Below are 23,759 nucleotides of genomic sequence, written 5' to 3'. Positions count from 1 at the left end.
AGGATGACGTTTCATTTTGGTGTTAACATAACAATACTGAATATTCTGCTTTCACAGGTAAAAAAAATCGAAAAAATGAAGGGTGTACCCCATAAGGGCGTTTTCCACTTACAAATTCAGTTTTCGTCAGATCTCCGCTGAATTTCGTACTGAAATCTTTTGATGATCGAAAATTCCTCATAGAAAGACCCCCCCTCAAAGAACACCACAATGAGGATTTTTCTTTACAAAAAAATCCAGTTTATGTTGGATGTTTGACAAATTTGGCACACTCAATTTTGTCAAGTCATTTGATGATCAAGAAGTCTCATAGGGGAGTGTTCGCCCCATTTCTATGGTGTGCAGATGCCCACATACAGGACTTTTCCTTTTACAAATCGAGTTTGCCAAATCTGACTCGTAGATACTTTGACGCTCAAGAACGTCCTTGGGGTTTTCGCCCCTGCCGATGGGAAACAATATATAGAGGATTTTTCCTTGTACACATTCAGTTTACGTCGGATCTTTGCCAAATTTGGCTCATAGGTCTTTTGATGCTCAATAATTCACATAGAGGGTTTTCCATCTCACAAAAATCTAGTTTACACTGGACCTTTGACAGATTTTGCACATAGCTTTCTCTGATGCTGAAAAATCCACATAAGGGAGTTTTCGCCTTCCTATGGAGGTGGAAATTCCCCCAAAGAAGATTTGCCCTTATGCAAAATTCAGTTTATGTTGGATCGTTTAAGAGGTCTTTTGATGTTCAGGAATTCACATAGGGGAGTTTTCTTCCCACCCCCTGAGGGAGGAAAAACCCCATTGAGCGTTTTCCTTTTTACAAATCGAGTTTATGATATTTGCCAAATTTGGTACATAGTTCCTTTGATGCGCAAAAATTTACAAAGGGGGAGGGGGAGTTTGGCAGAGGAGTTTTTGCCCCTCTAGTAAAATGCAAAAATATCTTATACAAAAATCCAGGAAAAAAAAGCTTAGCCATATTTGAAAAATATAAATTAACGTTTTGCAAAATTTGGCATATTGAGAGGGGTCGCGGTCCTTCGACTCCTCCCGTAAATACTACCTTGAATTACAATGCTCAGATTTTGTGCACTTTTTCCTAAACGTAGTTTTTTTTTAACCTTTTGTTTACAATATCAGTTAAACGTGTACAGTTTTTGTAAATTAGGGTTTTATATTTTCTGTTCTGCAGACTTAAATAATAACACAAAATTTAAAAAATACCGATTAATTTACAGATTTTGATGAAATGAACATTTGTAGAGGCTATACTGTCTTGAAATGCAACTCTCTAGGGCAGTTAATAGCAGTACGCCTTGCAGTCACACCACAATTTCGAGGTTCGACTCTTGGGCTTATTCAAGGTGTATTACAACATAACTTCAGAAGTAATTTCCCATGAATACTTGAACAGGGTTTGAAGAAAAGCCGGAGTAATTTAAAAAATCTTAGCTACCCTGGATTTTTTTTATCAAGTCCATATGCAGTTTTATTTCCTAAATTTTAAGAAGTTGTTCAGAAAGACAGATGCCAATTTTCGTATACTTGGTATTATTTATTTTAGATCTAATATGTAGTTTGTTTCTGAAATGAATGTTTCAATATGTGGCAAATTTTGAAAAAAAAAAAAAATCGACTTTATCGAGATAGTCTATTTTCTTCAAGTGGTCGTGTTAAGAAACCCACGTTTTTTTTTTTTTTTTTTTTTCCGTGCTGGGCCCGGTTTGACGAATCCTGTACATTAATAAATTAAAATAGTTCAATAAATAAAATACATATTTTAAGGGGAGTTAGTACCCCCTATACCGTCAATGTTAATTTGCACTTGTTCATGTACCTTTCTCTGAAAATCTATTAAAGATACAATTATGAATTTTTTCTGTACCTTAAGTAGACTTTTTTCTTTATACTAAAGAAAAATTTTACAGAAAGGAAGCTTTTTAAAAAAATTCTAATTAGATGTATGGAATTAGTGGCAAAAATTTCAAAGCCTAATACAATTCAGGTCCTGAGAAAAAAGAACATTTTGTTTCAAAAATACCATTTCTCGATATAACAATTTAAAGAAGAAAATCATACCTTATCAAAATATGTTTACATTTTTAAAAAGTTTATTTTAACTTACTTCTCATATGAGCATGATCAAGAAGTTTGTATCATTAAAAAGGTATTGAAATGGAGTATCAAAATATATAGAAATCAAAAAATCAAATTTTTGAAAGTATTTTGGGTACTGACTCCCCTTAAAGTTCTTACAATTTTCAAATGATGCTCTGTAATGGCTAAGATGTGTCTACTACATATATGGAGAAATAAATTAAAAAATAAAATACAGCAACAGTAGTAAAACTATCACAAATGTAAAAATTTGCTAGGGATTTTTTTTTTTTTTTTTTTTTGAAGTGCCTGCTTCTTTTTAGTTGGTCTGTGATGAATAATATTTGGATGACAAAAAAAATTACTTTAGTTGAATCATTTTATGATTCTACTTGAAAAGGGTCCCAAATTTTCAATGGACTTCCCTAATAAAGCCATTTTATGGCATTAACTTTTTTATTGATTAAAGAATTTTATGGTTAAAACCCTAAATTTCCTCTACTCCCCATTTTCTCTCTCTCTAAAATGCAAGATGTTTCTTAGCCCTCAGAAAAACTCATGTGAATTATATTCTTATATTCTTTAGTTAATTGCAAAACGAATCACGGAAGTCACACAAAAAATCAATGAGTAACGCATACAAGTTAATAAAAAATTTAATCCCAAAATACCCTTCATTTTACATGATAAACTCTTACACATATTTTGATTTCATTAACAACCAATAAGGAATTAAAAAGAAAGGCGTTGATCGTTTTGTCCCATTAATGACCTTGGCTGCCTGAAATGAAAATACAAATAAAAAGACAAAAATTGCAGCTTATAATAAGATTAAGTGCGTAAAAAATTTGAAGTACAGTCAGAAATCATCACCTGACGTAAACATTCTTATTTTTTGAATGATACAAATTAAACTAAATAAGTTGGAAAAAAATGTAACCCGAAGTGTTCAAATCCAATAGTACAATACAACCGTTGATCATACCTTGGGAGCCCAGTGGTTCATCATTTTTTAGAAATAGTCATAGAGAGGCAATACATTTTTTTAATATAAGAGACAATTTGACTTAGGATTTTCTTTAATGAAAAAAATTACATAATGATGTATGTAAAAAAAACATAAAATATGATTCTAGTTTTAATCACAGAAAAACCATGCTGCTTTTAAAGGAATTTCAAAATCCAACTCGAGTACCCATGTTTGTGACTTTTGTGCTATATATCGAGCAAGACCATTAATTTCTCTAAGCGGGGAAAAAATCACTAAGAAAGTTCTATGCGTTTTCTATGATAGTACTTTTTTTTCCACCATTTCATACTGAAAAAAACATATTTTCATTATTTTAAAAATAAATTGATACTCTTTATTTCTGCATTTTTGCATCATTTTTGAGTGTTTATTTGTTGTTTGATATGGAACCTGAATTGGTTAGTATTTTTAGTCTAATTGGGTAATAATTTAAATTGTCATAACTTGATTCTACTTCTACATAGGAAAACCAATTTGTACACATATAAAACATGGCCTGCTGCTTTCAGGAGAAGATGCTAGTTGCATTACTTAAATTATCTATTTTGTGCACATCTCAGATCAAATAATGGAGAAAGATAAGAATCAATGTACCACCCATATATTCAGAGATATTACTAGAATTATTTTCAAGATATGAAAATATTCATTGATATTTTTCCAAAATCGCGTTTATTAAGACTTATACCAAAGGATGAAATGGAAGTTGTCAGACAAAGAAGAGATGTGCACTAATTTGTTTTTTTTTCATTGTAATAAAAAAGCTTATTTCATTTGTTACTGTTTTAATTTCTTTGTGTTCTATTTCGTATTGGGTCACTCACATGTTAAACCAACTAGGCACTCAACCAGACCATTTCAGACTAACATGAAACTTTCAGAAACTTTCCTCTTTTATATCATTAAGATGCATATGGTTTAAAAAAAAATAAGATCTTTCAGAATTCATCTTACATAATTAAAAACTGAGCGTATGTACCTATCTATCTATGCATTAATCTATCTATCTCTGTCCGAGTTACTTTTCCTGAACGCCAGTAAACTGAACATCGAACCAGGTATCGATGTATTCGTAATTTTCCCGTATTTATGTTTGGCTATTCAAAATAATCCCCCGACAATAATTAGCGGAGATATCAACTGAAAACTACTAATTATAATACTTAGATTTCGACATAAAATCCCTATTTTTCGAGGGCTTTCCTCCATTCAAATTATCAGTGCTGCATCAACTTTTCGTAACAATGCTTTTATTGAAGTTTGTAGCATGCAGAAAATCATTGAGAAAAAAGATCTGTTGCTTTTTTTTTTCTCAAACATGAACAAATAAAATTCTGAGTTTTGGTTTGAGGGTTTTCCTGTGATCGAGATACTTAAAATGTTCCCTTTTTGGTTATTTTCCCGGAATCTGCCGCAAAATGTTACTGTTTTTTTTTAGTTTTTTGTTCAAGAGGGATTGCTGAAGAATGGTCACTTGACATAACTTTTATTTTCGAGGTAGACCGTGCAAAGCCAGGCGATGCAACTAATGAGTAATTGATGTTTGTTAATATGCCTTCCTGCTGTGCTTTGAAATGATATCTCAAAGCTATGGGAGCATCAGGATTGTGTAATGGCTGACAATTACATGCACTTTAACTTAATCAGTAACTTAAATACTCTTCGAAAATTTTTTTTCACATAACTCAATATTTAGGAAAAAAAATTCTCATTTTTTTGAGATAATGTCTTTTAGAGATTTTGAAAAAAAAAAAAAAAATACTTTCAGAGAGGAACCATTAAGGGATAGCACCAGGGGTAATGGTGGACTCAAGTACTTTTTTCTATAGACAGTGAAATTTATGGAAGTTGCCCCCTTTACATTTGAAATCATTTGAAAAGTACCACTTTAAATTTTTTTAATACTTTTTTAGTTTTAGATTGCGTCAGCCCAAAATTTTTGGAAATTTGGGATCACAAACACCCCTGATTAGCACTAATTTTTTGAGATGAAAGACACTATCGCAAGTATTTTTGAAATTACGTGAGAAACATATTTTTAAAAGGTTTTCAATTTACATATCGAATTAAAGAGAACGTAATTATATTTCAAAAGGAGCTATTTTACAAGACTGAAGTTCTCATAGAAATGCTTTTAAATATTTGAAAGCACTGCCGACCAGCAAATGCTTTTTAACGAATTTCAAAACCATAAGTTTTGAATTATTGTTTTTTTTTTTTTGTTTTTCAAAATTATTTACAAATTTAAGAAGTGGAAGAGAAGAGTTTTGAAAGTTTCATGAAAATATGAAAAGGTCAGGTTGAGGATTTTTTCGCCCCTTGATTCGACATAAATTCGATCCTATTTAAAAATGGCACAAAACATACTCTACTCATAATTTAATACAATTTAATTCCACTTATAGTATGCCGATTAATGCAAGAGCAAGGCTGGTTTTTCGTCAAAAAGACATTAAAAATTAAAAAGCCGAATCTAAAACTCAAAATAAAGACTTAAAAAAAAATCTGTGTTCAAACAATTCGTTACAAGGAGAATATTTTTCTTAATACAAAAAACACTGGGAGATAATTTTAACTCCTTAAGCCAACACTTCTATTTAATATTATTTTTCTTTCCCCATCCGTTATCAATTCAATTAGTTGATTTTTGCCATTCTTTTTTATTTGTTAAATCTGTGCGGGAATATTAAACGCAGAAAACTTTCAAGCACCAGGTGATGGTAATCAACAGCTGGTAGCAGCTCGCCATTTTGTTTTGCTGCGATAGAATAAACAAGCAATACGCATTCTATTTTTATAAACCGAAAACATAACCTAGCATTTATTTCAACTTGCTTCTGAAAAAAAATAAATGAATAAAAACAAAAAAGCATAGTCAGACACAATATCTTTAACAACAGGAAATATTGCTTTAGAATGGAACAAATTGAATGCGTTATACAACGAATCTTGTTTTTATAATCTTGACCATTTTCAACGCCATAATTTTTTTAGGTACTATTTTTATTGAGACTTTTTCTGTTGATAAAATTGATTCTTTATCATGAATATTTTAAATTGAAAAATTCTTTAAATAATTTAGACTCATTTTCTGTCTCAACATTCAAGAATACTAATTTTCTGATTTCTGTACAGTATGTACCACATTTTACAGCAGCAACACATTTTTCATAAACATTTTGGAGGATTATTTTTGCAATAATAGAATCATTATGTGTGAGCCGTCTACTTTCTTAAAAGTATAAAAACTTTAAAATAAAGCATTTTAAATACATCAAAAACCGAGATTCAGCAAAAACAAAATATATATGTATACTCTATTGCAACTTAAAATTCATAGTCGAAAACAAGAATAACTAAAACAACCACTTTAAGGAAAATAAATGTAGCAATCAATTCGATGAAAATTGCACAAAGAAACGTTAGCGAAAAATATATCTGTGAAATAGCCATTGATATTAAATTATACAAATGGAACAGTAAAGTTTTGCAGAATGTTCGAAGCTAAGAAAAAAAACCCAATTAACTCAAAATTTAAATGAAATTCGATTTATAAACAAAATTAACATGTGAAAGATTTAAAAGTAATTATAATTAAATCAATCACTTACTTTTGATAAAAGAATAATCCTTTGCTCGGATTGTTTTTCAGCAGTTGCTACGAAAGTGGTTGAAGTTGGCAAGCAAAGAAAGTTTCTGAAACTATTCCAAGGTATACAGATATAGAGGGCGCTCGGATGCGGTGATATCGGAACGTCAAATATTACGTTATTTTATCACGGGAATAACACCGTGTCATTAGAACGTTTTTTGAACGTCTAATATGACGTCCCCTCAGAACTACTCTGGCACCGTGATAATGTCACTGTTGCTGTACGTCTAATTTTACGTGCAAGTAACACTTAACACCGTCATTCGACCAATAACACGATTTCTGTACCAGATTTGAACGTTCTGGTGCTACTGGGGAAGATGCTGAGTGGTTATTTGATGCACTAGACTAGTTTGGTGTAGGAACTTTGGCTGTCAATGATGCTTAAAGGGATGTAATAACACTCACGAAATCAATATTTAGTAGCCAATAACGAAGATGATATTTTCTTCCAAAAAAAATCCATGTTGTGAGCGAAAAACTCGCTTTAGCTTTAAAATTCGTTACACGTGAAAAATTCGCGTTATAGCCATTTCGCGTAAGTCAAATCGCGTTGTAGCGGGAGTCGACTGTACATTATTATCTGTTTTTTAAATGTTTTTGTTCTGAAAGTTCTGCCTTGATGAACAAATAATACTCATCAGTTATTGTTTCCCAGAAGAATATAAATCAGTTTTCATCCCCGTCCGCACAAGTTTTCCCATTTGAAATCAACATACTTCAACGAAAGTAGTGGTTATTTCAAGGTATCATAAGTTTATTTTCCCCAATCAGGGCGCCATGATGGGTCATGTTTCTCCTACTGTAATTGACCAAAAATACCCTAATATTGCATTTTGGGGACTACTTTATTCACCAATTTGATATCTGAAATAATATTTATTTGGCAGTTTTAATTTACAATCTCATATTTTTTCCGTGAGTGCTCATGAATTTGCCTTAAATATATGTTTTGAAAATTCATTATTTGTTTCAAGTCCACAAAAAATTCACTTTGCGACATAGTGTCAGACCAAACCCACCAAAATGGCCCCTATCACTCACTTTAACAATCATTTTTCTGCAAAAACAAAGCATCTTAAAAGTAAAAAAAATACCCTTTTTAGAGCATTTTTAAGCAATGATATCTCTGAAATGACAACCAACTTACCTTTTTAACAAATATTTTCCTAATTTCCACAAGTAGAACTACTTAAATTTATTAAGAATTTCCAAGAAAATAAAATCTTTTTTATTAGTATAGTTTATTTATTTTTGACTTTTTTTAAAAAATTGATATTTTTATGATACATTAATCTTTCTTTCGTGTCTATATTCGTTTTTACTTTTATGGGAAAGTAGGCTAGAAAGATTTCTATAAAATTTTGAATTTTCTATATGATTGATTTATTATTTAACTTTGATGAAACAAAAAATGTCAATTTTTATTGTGTGCTTTTTTCCAAAAATATTTCAGGAAAGCAGTATAATGCATGCAAAATGGCCTATTGCTGAAAAAGTTGACACAACTTTGCTAAAATCATCTGCTTATTTTATGGATGCTGTTCACAAGTTTCGACTAAGGATGAAAACACTACTTTCTAAGGTAATAAACAATTTCACTAAGTTTTTAAATGTAAAATCACATGTTAAATTTTTAAGTTATTACAGAAGGAGTAATGCTAGTGTTGCAAAAACATATAATAGAAGAACTGTATGTTTTTTCACAAGATATGCACTTAGTTTCAGCATTTCTTGGTCAAACTAAATTAGTATTAGCTCAAGGGCAGTTTGTAACTTTGTTTCGTTTGTTGATAATGTTTCAATGAGAACATACTAAGAGGTCTTCAGTCATAAATAGGATAAACAGGGTTGTTGAATTCATCTTATGTTTTGGAATAGTAGCAGTGTTCTATTCTCAGTTATTATTAATTGATCTATTCTCTTTGTTGTATTCAATATTCTTAATCAAACTGTTTTACAAATGGAAGGGGTTGAGAAAATATTAGGACTCGACCAATGCATCGGCCTGGCCGATGGTTCCACAATTTAGCCATCGGCATCGGCGGCCGATGCTAACTTGCAGGAAACATCGTCCCATCGGCCTTAAAAACATCGAAAAGCCGATGGAATTGGCCGATGTTTTTGAAAAAAAAAAGACCTTTGTTTAACTTTTTAATACAAAGTAAAGGGAGTTGTTGTTTTCAAACAAAATTGTTTACTTAAATTTCAGTATGAATTTATATTTTAGTCACCCCTGAAAGAGTTTTTAATACTGCATTCAGGTACCAAACAGGTTAATTATTGCGTTGTTTCTTGCGGCTGGATGCACGTATGTATCTCTCATAAGTCATAACTAAAAAATGGTAAGCTGTAGAAGGCTAAATTTTCGCCTGTGGGAAGTGCGCACGTTCCAGTTGTGACCTTCCCTTTTTGTTTTCGATCGGATGTTCTAAAAAGCCTATTAACTGATTTTTTGTGGCTATTAATTACTTATTTCAATGCAAAACTAATATAGCGTCTCTGACTGACGATCATTTGGTGATATATTACCGAATTGGAGACCGTGGAAACAAATATGAGATGGCGAAACCGGTTTTGTTTCATTTTGTTTGATTCCCGTTGAACCGACGGTAATTTTTAATTTTTCGATGTTTGTAATATGAATCACAGTAATGCAGTCTTTTCTGTATCGCTTCGGCGGAGCTACAAGATTGGGGCCCGTCGAAATACATTTTGGGGCCGTATTTCTCTATCACAGAAGTTGTAAAACATTTATCAAAAGCATTGTTGTAACTCCTACCGTGCCCCTATGGTTATGGGGCCCTCGCGCAATTGCAACATTTGCTACATTTTAAATCCGCCACTGCACGTCAAAACAAACTCGGGTGCAAGTTTTAAAAGGGTTTTTCTGCTCAATGTTTATTATTATTTTGAACTCTATTTTTTGCGACTATTTTTTGTATTTCCGAGAACACTTGCGTGCTCCTCCTCCTACTCCCTCAATTTCTGAAATTAAACTAAAGTTGTACTTCTGAGTTGTTTAAAACTAACACCATTCATAAAATTAGAGATTTTTTTTTCAAGTTTTTTCTATTGTTTAGGAAGAGTTTAGAGCATTAATTAGAAATTGATTAAAGACGTTTTGAATTGTGACATAATTCGGAAAACAAAGAGATTTTGAATTTTTCTTCGGAAGTGCTGAAGTAGATTCAGAAACTCTTCCGAGACGTTGGTGGTAGCGCTTCTGTACTAAAAAAATTAAGCCGAAGTTGGGGCCGAAGTTTAACATTGTGAGTTACTCCAAAATTAGAGGGTGACCCCCTAATCCGCCCTCGTCGTTTCAAGCATTTCTTAAATATTAAGCGATTATTTATTTTGGTCACGAAATGTCATTTTGCGTATTTTTTATACTTGTTTCACCTATATTTTGTAATGTTACCTTTTTTGCATCATTAATAGCGATAGATTTTTTTTTCTGTTGTAACTATTTTTATGTATTTATATAAAATCAATGAATAAGTTATTTTTGTTTTCATCATATGTTTAATAATATGTTGTAGAAAAGTTTCAAGGATTTTCTACTATGCAATTTTTTAAATTTCAGAAAATTATTGTTAAATTGAAAAATTTGATTTGAACGTGTTTGTAGTGCTCCATAAAAGATTACTCAATCAAATTGTTCAATATTACGTGTGCAAACATCAAATCAAGTAGAATGTATATGTATTCAGTTATTAACTTGGGGTAAATATTGAGTTTGTTTATTGTAGCTGCATTTTAAGAATCTCACTCATTTCGTGGCTATTTCTTTTTTCCGCAAAATTTACGCCACTGTTATACATTTTATGAAAAATGCCAACTTTTCTATTCATAAATTTTAAATAAATATAAAAATATTCCTATTATGATTTAATATTGTAATTTATCTGTTACCTTTTTTGTTTAACTTGATGACTAAAAAATGTCTATGTGCAATCTTTCCACTTTAATAGCGTAATTTGTTGACGGTTTCATAGCTTTTTTTTTGAATGATTAAACAACATAATTCAATGCTTTTTAACTATGTTTAGTTTACCTAAATCCAAGCATTATTAAAATATTACTGAAATCTTAGTTATATGTTCAATTTAAAAAAAATCAATTGGTTATTAAACAGTCTCTTTGTTTTTCCTCCATTTTTTTTTGGGGGGGGGGGGGCTGTTGTTTTTTGTCTTCCATCATACAGCAGTCAAAAAAGGAGAAGCATGACTACACCCTATACAGATTGTACGTAGTACGATCCAAAAGTTCGAGGGATAAGCTGTATAAAACCTTACCCAGAATAGTTCACATTACCGAAGCACATCCACCTACAAAAGGTCATCTTGAGGGACTATGTACTTCTGCCAGTGTTCATATAACTTTTGGAAAAACTCCTGGAAGCCATTTTTCACTACCTTCTGTGATGCAGCTTTATCTTCTCCTGACGGAAGAAAGCGGCGTCCATGCAAATGTTTTTTTTGCTGGGAACAGGTAAAAGTCACACGGAGCTAACTCCGACGAAACGTGATGTTATTGGTTTGCATCCTCAACATGAAAGTCGCCTTCTTCCCCACGATGAAGTCAAAGAAGCAGCGAAAGAGCCTTTACAGGAGGTTGCAATAAATGTCTTCCAGGAGTCCTTCTAAAAGCTATACGAACGGTGGCAGAAGTGCATAGTCGTTCAAGGTGACTATTTTGTAGATAGATTCACGGTAAATTTTTATACAACTTGTCCTCGAACTTTTAGATCATACTACCTACGTATGAGTTTTCAACTTACTATTTTATAACGTTTTTGAGTGACATAAGTTTACGCGCATGAAAACATCACAAGAGAATTTACGATAATTTTAACTAAGGAGGCTTTCAAAATGGATATTTCGGTCATCTATATGTTCTTAGGTACATATGCATGTACATATGTGCAGAAAAAACTTGTGAAGTTTAAATTGGATGATCATAAAATAAAAATTTAGGTCGAAATCTGATTTTTTTTTTGGGGGGGGGGGAGAGTATTACAATTCCTTATCCGTAGAAAGGAAGTAAAGTGAAATGAATCAATGATCCTTTAAATCCCTGACAATTTTATCAATTTATTTCTGTTAGATTTTTTTTTTACCATCGGCCAACAGCATCGGCAATCGGCCATTTGGAGGAAAACAATCGGCCATCTTTGAACAATCGGCATCGGCCCATCGGCCAAAAAATGCCATCGGTCGAGCCCTAGAAAATAATCAGCATTTGCTTCCTACTGTATTGACTGAAATTATGTGCTTCTTTTCATTATTAAAAACTACTTTGCCTTGACTGAAGCCCTTCTATCCTGTTCTGATTCATTTATGAATTAATGCTTTTTTTTTGTTCCAATTTATTAATTTAAACCTTTTTCTTCCATTCAGAAATCTACTACTGTATCCAAACCAACTCATGCTGTTATTTGGGTTGCAAGAACCTATCCCACCTGGCAGTCTTTAGTTTTAAGTACTTTGCAAAATTTGTATAAGGTAATCATTAAAATAACTTATAAATAAAATATGTCTTTTTTTTTAAAATTATTTTCTGTACAGTAGAATTTAATTCAGTTATTTACTTGTTTTTCATGTTTTGTTTCTGTTAATTAGAATGACCAGTTTCCTGAAAATAAAGTAATATCGTCCGAACTTGGTAAGCTTCCTGAGCTCAAGAAGTATATGAAAAAGGTGATGCCTTTCGCTCAAATGATGAAGGTAAAATATGCTTTCTGGGATCTGGTAGTATAATGTGTTTTGTTTTATTATGTGCACAGTTACACACATGTACTATATTTGTTTGTATGCGTACAATATTGACTCATCTACAAAAAAAGAAAAAGAAAAAAACAGAAAAGCTATTAATTTTAAATTCAAATATGTATACACATAACATTTTTGACAGAGGAAGCGATAAATTCATAGTCACGGAACTTATCATTGGCTAGTTAAATGCACATCATATGTTTGAGTCAGTAATTATGAACTCTATTGTACAATGACACAATTTGCTTTTTTAAGGTTTTGAGCTTTTTTTTTCTTTTGCAACTAAACTATAGATCAACATGTTGTGGATTTGTTTGCAAAAGTTGACTAAAAAATTGTCAAAATGCATATAAAATCCAAAATTTTTTGCAACTGAGAATAACATCCTCCTTTCATGCTATGGAAAAATCTTTTTAAAATGGTAAATTTCCATTGTTAGCTTATTGATGAGTACAGTATAGTTAAAACATTTCACTTTATTGCCGTATTCTCTAATAAAATTCTCATGTAATTAGAAAGGTCCATTATGGAAGTGTCGTAATGAATTTGCTTCTTTTTTTTTTTGAAAAATTGGATGTAGCGGATCCTTGAATATAACTATCTCTTAAATTGGTCATTTGAGGGTTCGTTATAGCGGAGTTTGATTATACAGTTGGCTCTCTGTGTAACGACACTCTACTTAACGACAGCTTTTCACGGTCCCAGATGGTACACTATAGTGTTAAAAGCATTCTATTTAAGGATGATTTCTACTTAAGGACGATTTTTTGTGGTCCCTTGAAAGTCGTTAAACAGAGAGCCAACTGTATATCCATATAAAATCATTAAAAGAAGAAAAGGATAAATGTTGTGTAAGACTTTTTTAAGCTGACACTTGTCAAGGCCAATAAGTTATCTTTCTTCGTATGACCGTGGAAGCAATGAAAGACAGCAAAATCTCGTGTTGTTTTCTTCTAAATACATAGTAATTTACAACCTTTTTAAGAGAAGATCTCAGGTGGAGAAGCACCCTACTGTGGATGTCACTTAAAATGAATGAGGTTTGAATTGTGTGTGGATATTCTGAAATTTTTATCAAGGCTGATATTCTTTAAATGCTGGCAGAATTATAAATGTATGTCAATTTTTATTATATTTTGATGTAAAAATAATTTTATCTACGCTTGTTTTTGTAGTCCATTTTCAAAAAAAAAAAAAAAAAATCTTAATTATGGAACTTTTCGAATGCCCAAGTTTGGGACGTTCTTACTATATACTGTTTTTTAATTGCATACCTATAAGCTCTATATTTGTTTAACTGTAATTTTGTATCACCATTTGCAGGAGAAAGCACAAGCTAATGGTATTTCAGCATTGAATCTGTTTCTGGACTTTGATGAGATGACAGTACTACAAGAACATAAAGAATACCTTTTGAGCACATTAGAAGTATACTTTAAATTATTAGTACTCAGTTTTATATAAGTTGTGTTCTTTAAAGCAGGATTGATATTTGTAAATGTTGCACTTGATATTGTCGTTTTAGTACAGGCTCGAATTCAAAATCATTCACAAAACAAATGAAATTTTAGAGTGGAAATTCTTTTCATGCTGCAATAATTTTGAATTTAAGGAGTTGTCTGCTACAGAGTCAATTAAATGTTTTAGCTTTTTTCCAATAGCTCAGATTATTGAATCTATATAAATAAAACAGAGATAAGTATATGTGTGTGTGTATGTATGTTCCCTATACAAATCTAGTTTATGTCGGATCTGGTCCAAATTTGGCAGGGAGGTACATGGGCATCCGAGAAGGAATATAGGAGGGGGGGGGGGGTTCAAGTGCCAAAAAAGTACCAAACTGTTCGAATTTTAATTTTAAAGCTTGAAAATGGCATTAAATGGCTCTTTTTACTTGAAATAATTATCCAATCAGTTCGATTTTTGGCGCCATTAGAGTTAATTCATTTCCTTTAAATTAAAAAAAAGGCTGTAATAATACCAGGAAAAAATTAAAAAGCCCTGCTAAGCCTAATGGAACAGAGATTTTAAATTGGAAAATTATCATTTGCACAATCTCATTTTAAATTAGCCTTTAGAAGGTTGCGACTTTTTTTTTCTCGACTGTGACTAAATAAAATTTTGTTTTGAGGTAAAAATTTCCCCTTTCAATTATTATTTGGAGATTTATATTCTTTCTTTCTTTTTTTTTAGGATTTTAGTTGTATTCATGGAGGGTTGCGTTTAATTTTTGTGGGAAGTTTTGATTTCCCGTTTTCTTTCTTTGAGAATGATTATTTTGAAGTTAAATTTCGTAGTATTTTCTTTTCTCTACTTGAAGAATAATTGTTGAACATGCGTGACTTGACAAAACTTTTATTTTTGAGGTAGACTGTGCAAAACCGGGCAATGCAGCTAGTAAATAAATATATATTATAAGTTTTGTCGTTGAATTTCAGCATTATTTGTAGATATTTTAAATATTTGCGATGATTGTTAAATTTTTTGCAGCTCGTTTTCCTTTTGAAGTGCAATGGCAATCATATCATATTCAGTATAAATAAGCCCAATATACTCTTCAATTAAAATAATTAAATACAAAAGTAATGAATCCTGTACAAGGGCAAGGGCGCCCATATAGTTGGGCAAGTGGGAGCTCAAACGTCCCCCCCCCCCAAGAAATGAGAACTTAATTGCTTTTAGTGCTTTTTTCTTTGCAAAAATGTATAAAAATTTCTTTTACAGCCATTAATGAATAAGTTATTAAAAATGCCATATTCTAATATCTCTAATCTGTACTGAAATCGGTTTCCATGGGGAAAATATTCTGCTAAACCATGGGGAAATTTTTTGAGCCGCCATTTAAAATTTTGCAAATGGGCGCCCTTGTGTAAAATTTAGTGAAACATTTTTAACAAGTATTGGTGTCTTCATTCATTAAATTGTACTATTCATTAGATTGAAATTATTTCACAGTAGACTCATTGATCTTAATTGACCTGTTAAACTACTTTGCCATACAATTTGCTTGGTCAGTGTTATCAGGATTATTCCTGATAACACTGACCAAGATGTTACAGCAAGAAGTGAATGTGGTGTTATTTTGAAATTATCAAAACAAATAAGTCACAATGTTTTGTTGCAGTTACAAGAAATATCTTTTAAGTACACTGATGAAGCAACTGACAAAGCACTTGAAGATTGTTGCCCTGGAGAACCTATCATTGTTTATTCTACTGCAGTAAGTTGAATATTTTGTATTTCTTTGAATTAGCTGAACGTGGGTTATTTTCTTCGAATGTCTTTAATATAAGGGCCAAATTATCTAATTTGTATTATGTATTTTTAACGAGAAAAAACATTCTTTACCCCTTCCACATGGAAGGAAATTAATCTCCTGTAATTGTATTCATTTTAAGCATTTTCTTGATTCATATAACTGGCAGCTAACAGGTTTTAAAATCTTTTTCACACAAGTAGTATATTAGATTCCAAAAAAGGTTTGATGAAGCAAAATTGGCAAATGGTTTTGCAAGGGTACCCTTCCACCTCGAGAGCAATAACCCACCAGCCTCGAATGCAACGGAGTACCCCTCCAAAAAAGGAAAAAAAATAAGAATTAAGAATTTTTTTCTATCAACTTTGTTAAAAACATACCATTTATTTTTTTATGAGTTAATCTGAGCTTATCTATTTTTTGCACAATTTTTTTCTTTTTTTATATATATATATATATAAGTGAGGGAGTGATGCCTATCATAACCTTTACCTAAGTGAAAACAGCTGCAAGATTGATTTGTTGATTAGCATTTATTATATAACAACAATCATTTAACTTTAATCCCATAAAACAGTAGCCTTAATTCATCACTCTCTCATGAGTTATAGCACTTTCTTACTTATGAAGGAATAAAAAGGAATGATTGTGAGGGAGTGATGAATTTTAACAAAATGGCCACTTACTTTTTCAATTATCTGAATAGAGATTAGGCTTAGTGGGCTTTTACTATACCTAAATACTTAAAAATAAATAGTAATAAGCATTTTTTAATATTACCGCTATTCACTAGAGAATGATGAGGTAAAAAAACTTTCAGTCCACTCTTTTTCAAAATTTCCCTCTGAGAACAACAGAACTAATAATCAAGTTACCTTTTTTTTTTTTTTTTTGATGCAATGTGCTGTGAAGGCCACCAAAACAATTTAATTCCATCAAATAGCTTTATGTGCCCTCTAGTGGCAGTTAGAGGTCACAGCCTTGCTTGTGAAAATCAAATAGGTATAACAGGTAAATGATGAAAACCAATCACTCATCCTAGAAAAATTTCTAGATCTGCCCTTGGAAAGGGGAGGCATCTGAAAAAAAGCAATACCGAAACATCCTTCCAGCACCAATTCATCCCCAATATATACATTATTTGCCGGATATATATGTTACCGTTGAAATATATAATGCAGTTATTTTATAGAATACCTAGTTATTCCATGAAATAACTGATCATGCACGTTAAAGTGTGTAATATGGTATTAATTTGACCTTCTAACTAGTTATTTTACAAAATAACAAGGTATTCTATAAATTAACTAATGAGAGACAAAGTGTAAAATAAAAAAAATATCTAAAATGAAATAACTAGATATTCTATAAATAAGCTAATGATAGACAATTAAAATGAAAAAGAAGCAATTTATCTAATTTATGCAGCATATAAGTGGTATTTATATGCTGCAATGTATATCAATACCTGATATGTGTGAAAACAGTATGTACAAACAGCAGCCAGCAATGTACGTGCAAGCAATCAGTTAACTGGAATGCACTGGCGCCAACACGATAAACAAGTTCTCTCCCTATGGCCTGGAATAGTTCATAAACGCAGTAGGGGTGGAAGGTAAATGTATTTGTCTTGCAAGATATATGATATAGATTACTTTACACTTTAACGGGCTGTAATCATTATTCTATGAAATAACTAGTTAAACCATGAAATACAAGAGAGTTTTACACTTAACAGACACGATCAGTTATTCCATGAAATAACTAGGTATTCTATAAAATAACAGATTTAATACTCTAAGGGTAAGGTACACATCATTTACGATATCTCAAAATTGCTTATAGTAAAATGACCTTCTGTGTTGCATAATGTAAGAAGTTTATAACTAAAGAATAATGACTATTTGTTGTAGATTGTTTTAAAGAAATTAACTATACTGCTAGATTTTATATAAGTAACTATTAAGGTGATCATAAAAGAGTAATTAAAAACATGTTTAAAGTCAAAAATTATCTTGTTTGGATGGTGCAGTCTCCTCTGGCAGCATTGTAGTGCTATGATTAGGATCTCGGTAGCTTTCACAATGCTGCCAAATTAGGTTTGCCCTAACCTGGTAGCCTTAGGTATGCCATTCTTAGGAGCAGTGTGTTGCCTGCCTTGTCAGCACTTATAATAGAAATTGAATTATTGTCACCAGCCAGTACTTTATCACATATCTTACCTGGATTCAACGTTTTATGGTCATTTGTGAATGGGATATATTTTATAATAAGTTCTGACAAAGTAGCATTTTAATCAAGATATGGAAAAGTAAAGCTTTCTCATTTTAGTATATCTTTCATTTCAGTATAGTGGCCTGCAGCTAGGCAATCTTAAGAATGAATGAATCAATTTTGCTCCAAATTTTTTAACTAATAAGTTTCTTTTTTCAGCCATCTCTGCCTTTAAGGCTAATCAATCAACAGCCATGCAGTGGTTATTTTGAAATGGAAATACCTATTTATGATGGGACAGAAGTGTCAAATGTGGTTTCCCACATTTGTAAAATGCAAAGAATATCAGGTAGTAAAAATTCCTTTCCCAGTTTAACTTTAAAAACGTTTGAAAATATAAAACTTCTACGCTTAAAAAATGATTATTCTACAATATATATATATATATATATATATATATATGTATGTATATATGGAAAACTTGATTGTTCTCAGCAATTACTTTCATTTAGGATAGGACAGCTACTTAAAAACCATGATTTATTTTTTGCATGGCTCCTTAAGCTTAGGGCTAAGGCCATGTGCGCCCATACCCAAAATTTTAAGAGGGGACTCAGAAAATTTCCCCATGACTTAGCAGAATATTTTCCCCCATGGAAACCAACTTCAGTGCAGATTGGAGATATTAAAATTTGACATTTTTAATAACTTACTCATCAATGGCCGGAAAAGATTTTTTTTTACATTGTTGCAAAGAAAAAATCCCTAAAAGCAAGGAAGTTCTCATTTCGAGGGGGGGGGCTTGAGCCCCTACTTGCCCCCCTATATGGGCGCCCTTGGCTAAGGCTTCCATGGCTTAATTTTGAAAAGACTTTTGAGTTTGAAGTGCTTATTTTTTTTCTCACAAGGTAAAATACCATGTGATTGTTGCTAATCAAAACTGTTCAAATCTCTCCTTTTTAGCTGAATTTCATTATTTGGGTAACAAATATAATGTTTAAAAGGTTTGTTGAATGGCTTGTTGAACTTCTGACCACTGTTTTGATTTTTCATATTCATGTGTAAATGTTCTTCGTCTCTGACCTCTATTTTTGGAAACTTACCATATTTGGAAAAATTCTGATTCTCTAGTCAACGTTTTTTTCAGCATTTTATTTTTTCCCGATATTTAGAAGCAATTTTTATAATTTTTTTTTCTTTTCGAGTTGTTTATTTTCTCTCGCTCTTTTTGCTTCCTTGATTGTCTTCCTACTTGCTGTTCGCCTTGGGGTTAACTTGTAGTTTGTTGATTAGTAGGTTGTCTTGTGTCATGATTTCCTATTCGTTGACCTATTAGGTATAAATACCGGTGTCCATGTGGTTAAAGTTCAGTTCTCTCACAATTTTCTGGTTGTGTGATGAGTTTTTTGCACTGATGAAGAGGCACCATTGTAGCCTTAAAATATAGCTATATGCTGTATTTTCCTGAGAACTTGCTTTGTTTATGTTGGTTTTTCACTTTAAACATGTTGAATATGCTTTGAACTTTTCTTAAAACTCTGTTATTGATCTTTAATTTCTTAGAGGTTTTAATGTTTATTCTTACGTAAACAACTTCATAAGAATTCATAAAGGAATCCATACCTATCTTTATTACCCTACAGGGTCATTCCATAGTGACGAACGTAACATTCAGAGACTCGGTTTTGTTGCATAACATGAGTTTTAAAAGTCTAATAATCATTTTCTTGTGGTTTTGCAGAATTTTGTGAAAGAATAAAACTTCTATGTAATATTCAAGCAATAAAACACAGTAAAAATCACATAAATTGGTTTTTGAAACGAAACTACTACAGTGTGACGAATGTAACATTTTTGCAACATTGAATTTGCGACATAAAATTCAACTCTCAATTTCTCTAAAGTTTAGGTAGATATTATTGTAAAAACTATGCAGTGCGTTATTTTCATTCCTTAATTTTATTTTTCATGCAGAATAATATGGAATGACCCTACACATCATGCATTATAAATCCAGAGTATATATAATATTCGTAAGATTTTCATCTTAACCTTTCCGATCCATTCTTCATCATTAGGAAATAGCTGAGAAAACTCATGGCATATTCTTTATTCACATCTTTTTTTTTTAATTTAACTGAACACGTACAATTAAAACTGAAGCTGTGGGTGTACAAATTGCTAATATGTAAGCAAATTAAGTATTTATTATGCAAACATATTTAATGGTATCATACAAACTTATTAAAATTATTAAAAAGCAAATGTTTTATACAGTATTAGCTGCGTCGCCTGACTTTGCACGGTTTACCTCTAAAATAAAAGTTATGTCAAGCGACGTGTGTTCAACAATCAGGCTTCAATTACAAAAAAAAAAAATACTGTAAAATTTCCCGTCAAATCAACCATTCTTAAAAAAAAGAAAACAGCAAATCAAAAATTCCTGAACAAATTAAACACAAACAAAATGATGTTAAACATTTTCAATTGGAACGTTTCCAAAATAAGAAGTAAAATTTGGCAATTGTTTGAAATAGTGCGCCAAGACAAATTAATGGAAGCTTTTGTGCTGTTTGTTGGGTTTGCTTAATTTAGTTGGCAGATTATTTTACATTTTGACAAAACTTTTAAAGATCCTTTTAATGGCTATATTTTAGTTACATGGTGAAAACCGAGAAATAGTATTGCATAGTCTTTAGCTTCAAAGATAGCGGCAGTTGAAAAAATTGCCAAATGCCTTAACTGATAAACTTTTTCCACAAAAAGGATTGCCGAGATTCCTGCTAATCAAAACAAATAAATAAAAAAAGACCCATTATTTGCATCAAAGTTACATTAAAATGGAAAATAATCAGACAATTCCATTTATTATTTGCCAATCTTATGCGAAAATGTTACTTTTTGATTTGACTTGAGAAAAGCCTTGAACAGTCAAACGAAAAGCAAAAATATTCAACAGAACAACAATTGTAGCTATTGACTGGGAGTTGAGATGATACACTAAATACCGTATTGGGTAGAGGAAAGCCTTCGAACATGGAACTATAAAGCTAATAACTCGTTTTTTTTTATTCTACTTAGAAATTTTGAACTAGTGCCATTTTAGCTGAAAAATCAGAGCTTTTGATGGACATATAATATTAATATGTGCAAGTATTTTTTCACCCCTATAATAGAGAATTTATATGAAAATTATGTTTTATTGCTCCCCATAATGGGACAAAAACTACCCTTATGTGTTATTCTGATGCATAAGTTATACATAAGTTTTTGCATTATTGTAAAGTTTTAATAAAATTCATTCAGTTGTTTTTGCGTGAAAGAGTAACAAACATTTGCATATATAATAGTAGTAAGATTCCAATGTGGACTGGAAAGTATGATTTTATGCCTGTATCATTCTATTTTAAACTTGAACTACAATCTTGAAGTGCAATAATTTGTAATATGCAATTTAACAGAGTTTGACTGGTCACTGAATTTATTTTTTAGATGCTGATAAAGTAAAACTTTTGAGGTATGGAGATATTTTAGCTGGACCTCGTACTATTCCAGTTCTTGGTCTGACAGAGAAAGGAAAGATTCCAATTGTATTGAATTCTAAATTTTTCATTGATCTTGAAAGAACTGCTATTTTCGTTCAAGAAAATGGACATAAACATGAAACTGGGTCACAAATAAGCTACATTGTTGAACAGTGACTTAACAGCTGTATAATATATTTATTTTAATAAAATATTTAAGACTATGATTTTCAGTATTAATGTACATTATAGACAGTGCTTCTCCGTTTCACCTGCAAGACCTCGATGAACACTTTCATTGCACAAATGGTGAAAATGAGATGCAGAGTTTAGATATTAAAAGCTTGAAGCAAAAAAAAAAAAAGTGCATTTTTATATGGTCCCTTAAAAAGAGGAAAAATTCGGATACTTAAATTTGAATGTATATATATATATATATATATATACGAGGCGTATTTTTAAAGTAAGTTCCGTTTTGATATAAAAAAAAGAACGAGTACAGATAGAGCAAAGAAATTTATTGCACAAAAATCTACCATCCTTACGCTATTTTTTAAAATTGCTCCCGTGATTTTCCAAACATTTGTCATAGCGTGGTACAGGTTTTTGTATACCTATTCATAGAAAATGGCCGCCTGTGTAGTCAGCCATGGGATAACATGTTCTCTGAGCTCATTATTGCTGTTGTGCCACAGACCACCTTGGAAAGGCTTTAGATGCCGAAACAAATGAAAGATGTTGCGAGCGAGGTGAGGGCAGACCAGAGGATGTTCAAAAACGCACCAGCCAAAGCCCTGTAAGAGTCCTCATGGTTGACTAAGCGGGCGGTAACTTTGTACGAATAGGTATACAAAAACCTGTACCACGCTATGACAAATGCTTGGAAAACCACGGGAGCAATATCGAAAAATAGCGTAAGGGTGGTAGATTTTTGTGCACTAAATTACTTAGCTCTATCTGTACTCGTTCCTTTTTTATATACGGAACTTACTTTAAAAACACGTCTCGTATTACATTACGCAAAATTATATTGATACTATACTGTCTTTTAAATATTAATAGATAAATGTTTTTGGTTTTTGTTTTTTTTACTAGTAGAAATGCTATCTAATTAAGAAATAAATTAAGCTTGCATTTATTTAAGATTTTAACAGATCAATTCCATTAACCACTTTCAATTTCCCATAGCCCACAAATCAGGTGAAATTAAAACTTTATAATGTGACATCTAATGCTATAAAACTTCCATATGATTAAACACTTAACACAAGCTGATTCATTGGACACCATAATTACAAAATGACATTATCAGAGTGGCTAACCTTGGAGAAACAATTTGAGGAGCATTTCGAAATTTTGTGGAGCAGCTGGTTATATTCTATAAAAATCATGAAAAAACTAAACCCAATCTAAAACTTTTTGAGCTTTGATGGTCATTTTAAGCACTAGCATAAAAATGATTATTTTTAAATTAATAAAGTTTTAAACACTGTCACGTGATTTAATACGTGAGAATATAAGCATATTTAATTTCCTATATTTACATGTCTGTCATAATAAAATAGTACAGTATAATCAAAATAAATTTGAATTTATTAAGATCTTCAAGAGCTATATCTTTGGAAAGTCTGACCGTGGCGTAGCTAGGGAGGGGCGGAGGGGGCGGCACTTGCCCACTTTTGATGCGAAAAAATGTAACGCGTTTTTCCAACTAGGAAATCACCCTTTTGATCTATTACTGGAGGCAAAAAAGAAAAAAAAATCATCGAATTGTAAGGTTTTAGTACGACTATGATAATAAAATTACTATAATACAAAACATGTGTTTTTCTTGTGGATATCTCAGCACTATTGTTTCTTTTTTCTCTTCCTTCATCTGAAGCTAGACTGAGTGAGGTGGTAGTGTAAAGTCAAGGGACAACGTTTTTTTTTTCTTTTTGCTGTTAAGGTTAACTATTACGGAGGAAACAGTACATTTCATAAGCTTTTGTCATATGATAAAGCTACCACTTGATTTTAAGTAAGTTCCTAAGAAGCCACCATATTTTATTTAAAAAAAAAAACTTTTTTAAAAGCAAAGTGACAACAAGGGCAAAGAGAGAGATCTCAAATGTGGAGCGATTTCTTGCTTCTTTTTAGGATAGCACTTAGTACGGTGCAAATAGACCGAAAAAAGGCCTAACCTCAACATCCAAAGTAAAAGTTTCCT

General features: G+C 31.6%; 1 protein-coding gene across 1 annotated transcript in view; it reads left to right on the top strand.

The window, feature by feature from the left end:
- LOC129228313 (leucine--tRNA ligase, cytoplasmic-like) overlaps positions 1-21,774 on the top strand; it is a 98,050-nt gene extending 76,276 nt beyond the window's left edge. The window contains exons 21-27 of the mRNA XM_054862989.1: positions 8,236-8,364; positions 12,182-12,286; positions 12,404-12,508; positions 13,880-13,984; positions 15,681-15,776; positions 18,246-18,375; positions 21,519-21,774. Of these exons, the coding sequence (XP_054718964.1) occupies positions 8,236-8,364; positions 12,182-12,286; positions 12,404-12,508; positions 13,880-13,984; positions 15,681-15,776; positions 18,246-18,375; positions 21,519-21,727 (879 nt within the window). The 3' untranslated portion in view covers positions 21,728-21,774. The remainder of the gene's footprint in view (positions 1-8,235; positions 8,365-12,181; positions 12,287-12,403; positions 12,509-13,879; positions 13,985-15,680; positions 15,777-18,245; positions 18,376-21,518) is intronic.
- The last annotated feature ends 1,985 nt before the right edge of the window (positions 21,775-23,759 follow it).

Source organism: Uloborus diversus, chromosome 8 (genome assembly GCF_026930045.1).
Source record: "Uloborus diversus isolate 005 chromosome 8, Udiv.v.3.1, whole genome shotgun sequence".
Classification (NCBI taxonomy): domain Eukaryota; kingdom Metazoa; phylum Arthropoda; class Arachnida; order Araneae; family Uloboridae; genus Uloborus; species Uloborus diversus.
Note: the sequence above shows the minus strand (reverse complement) of the source record. Positions and strands in the feature narration are given on the sequence as shown.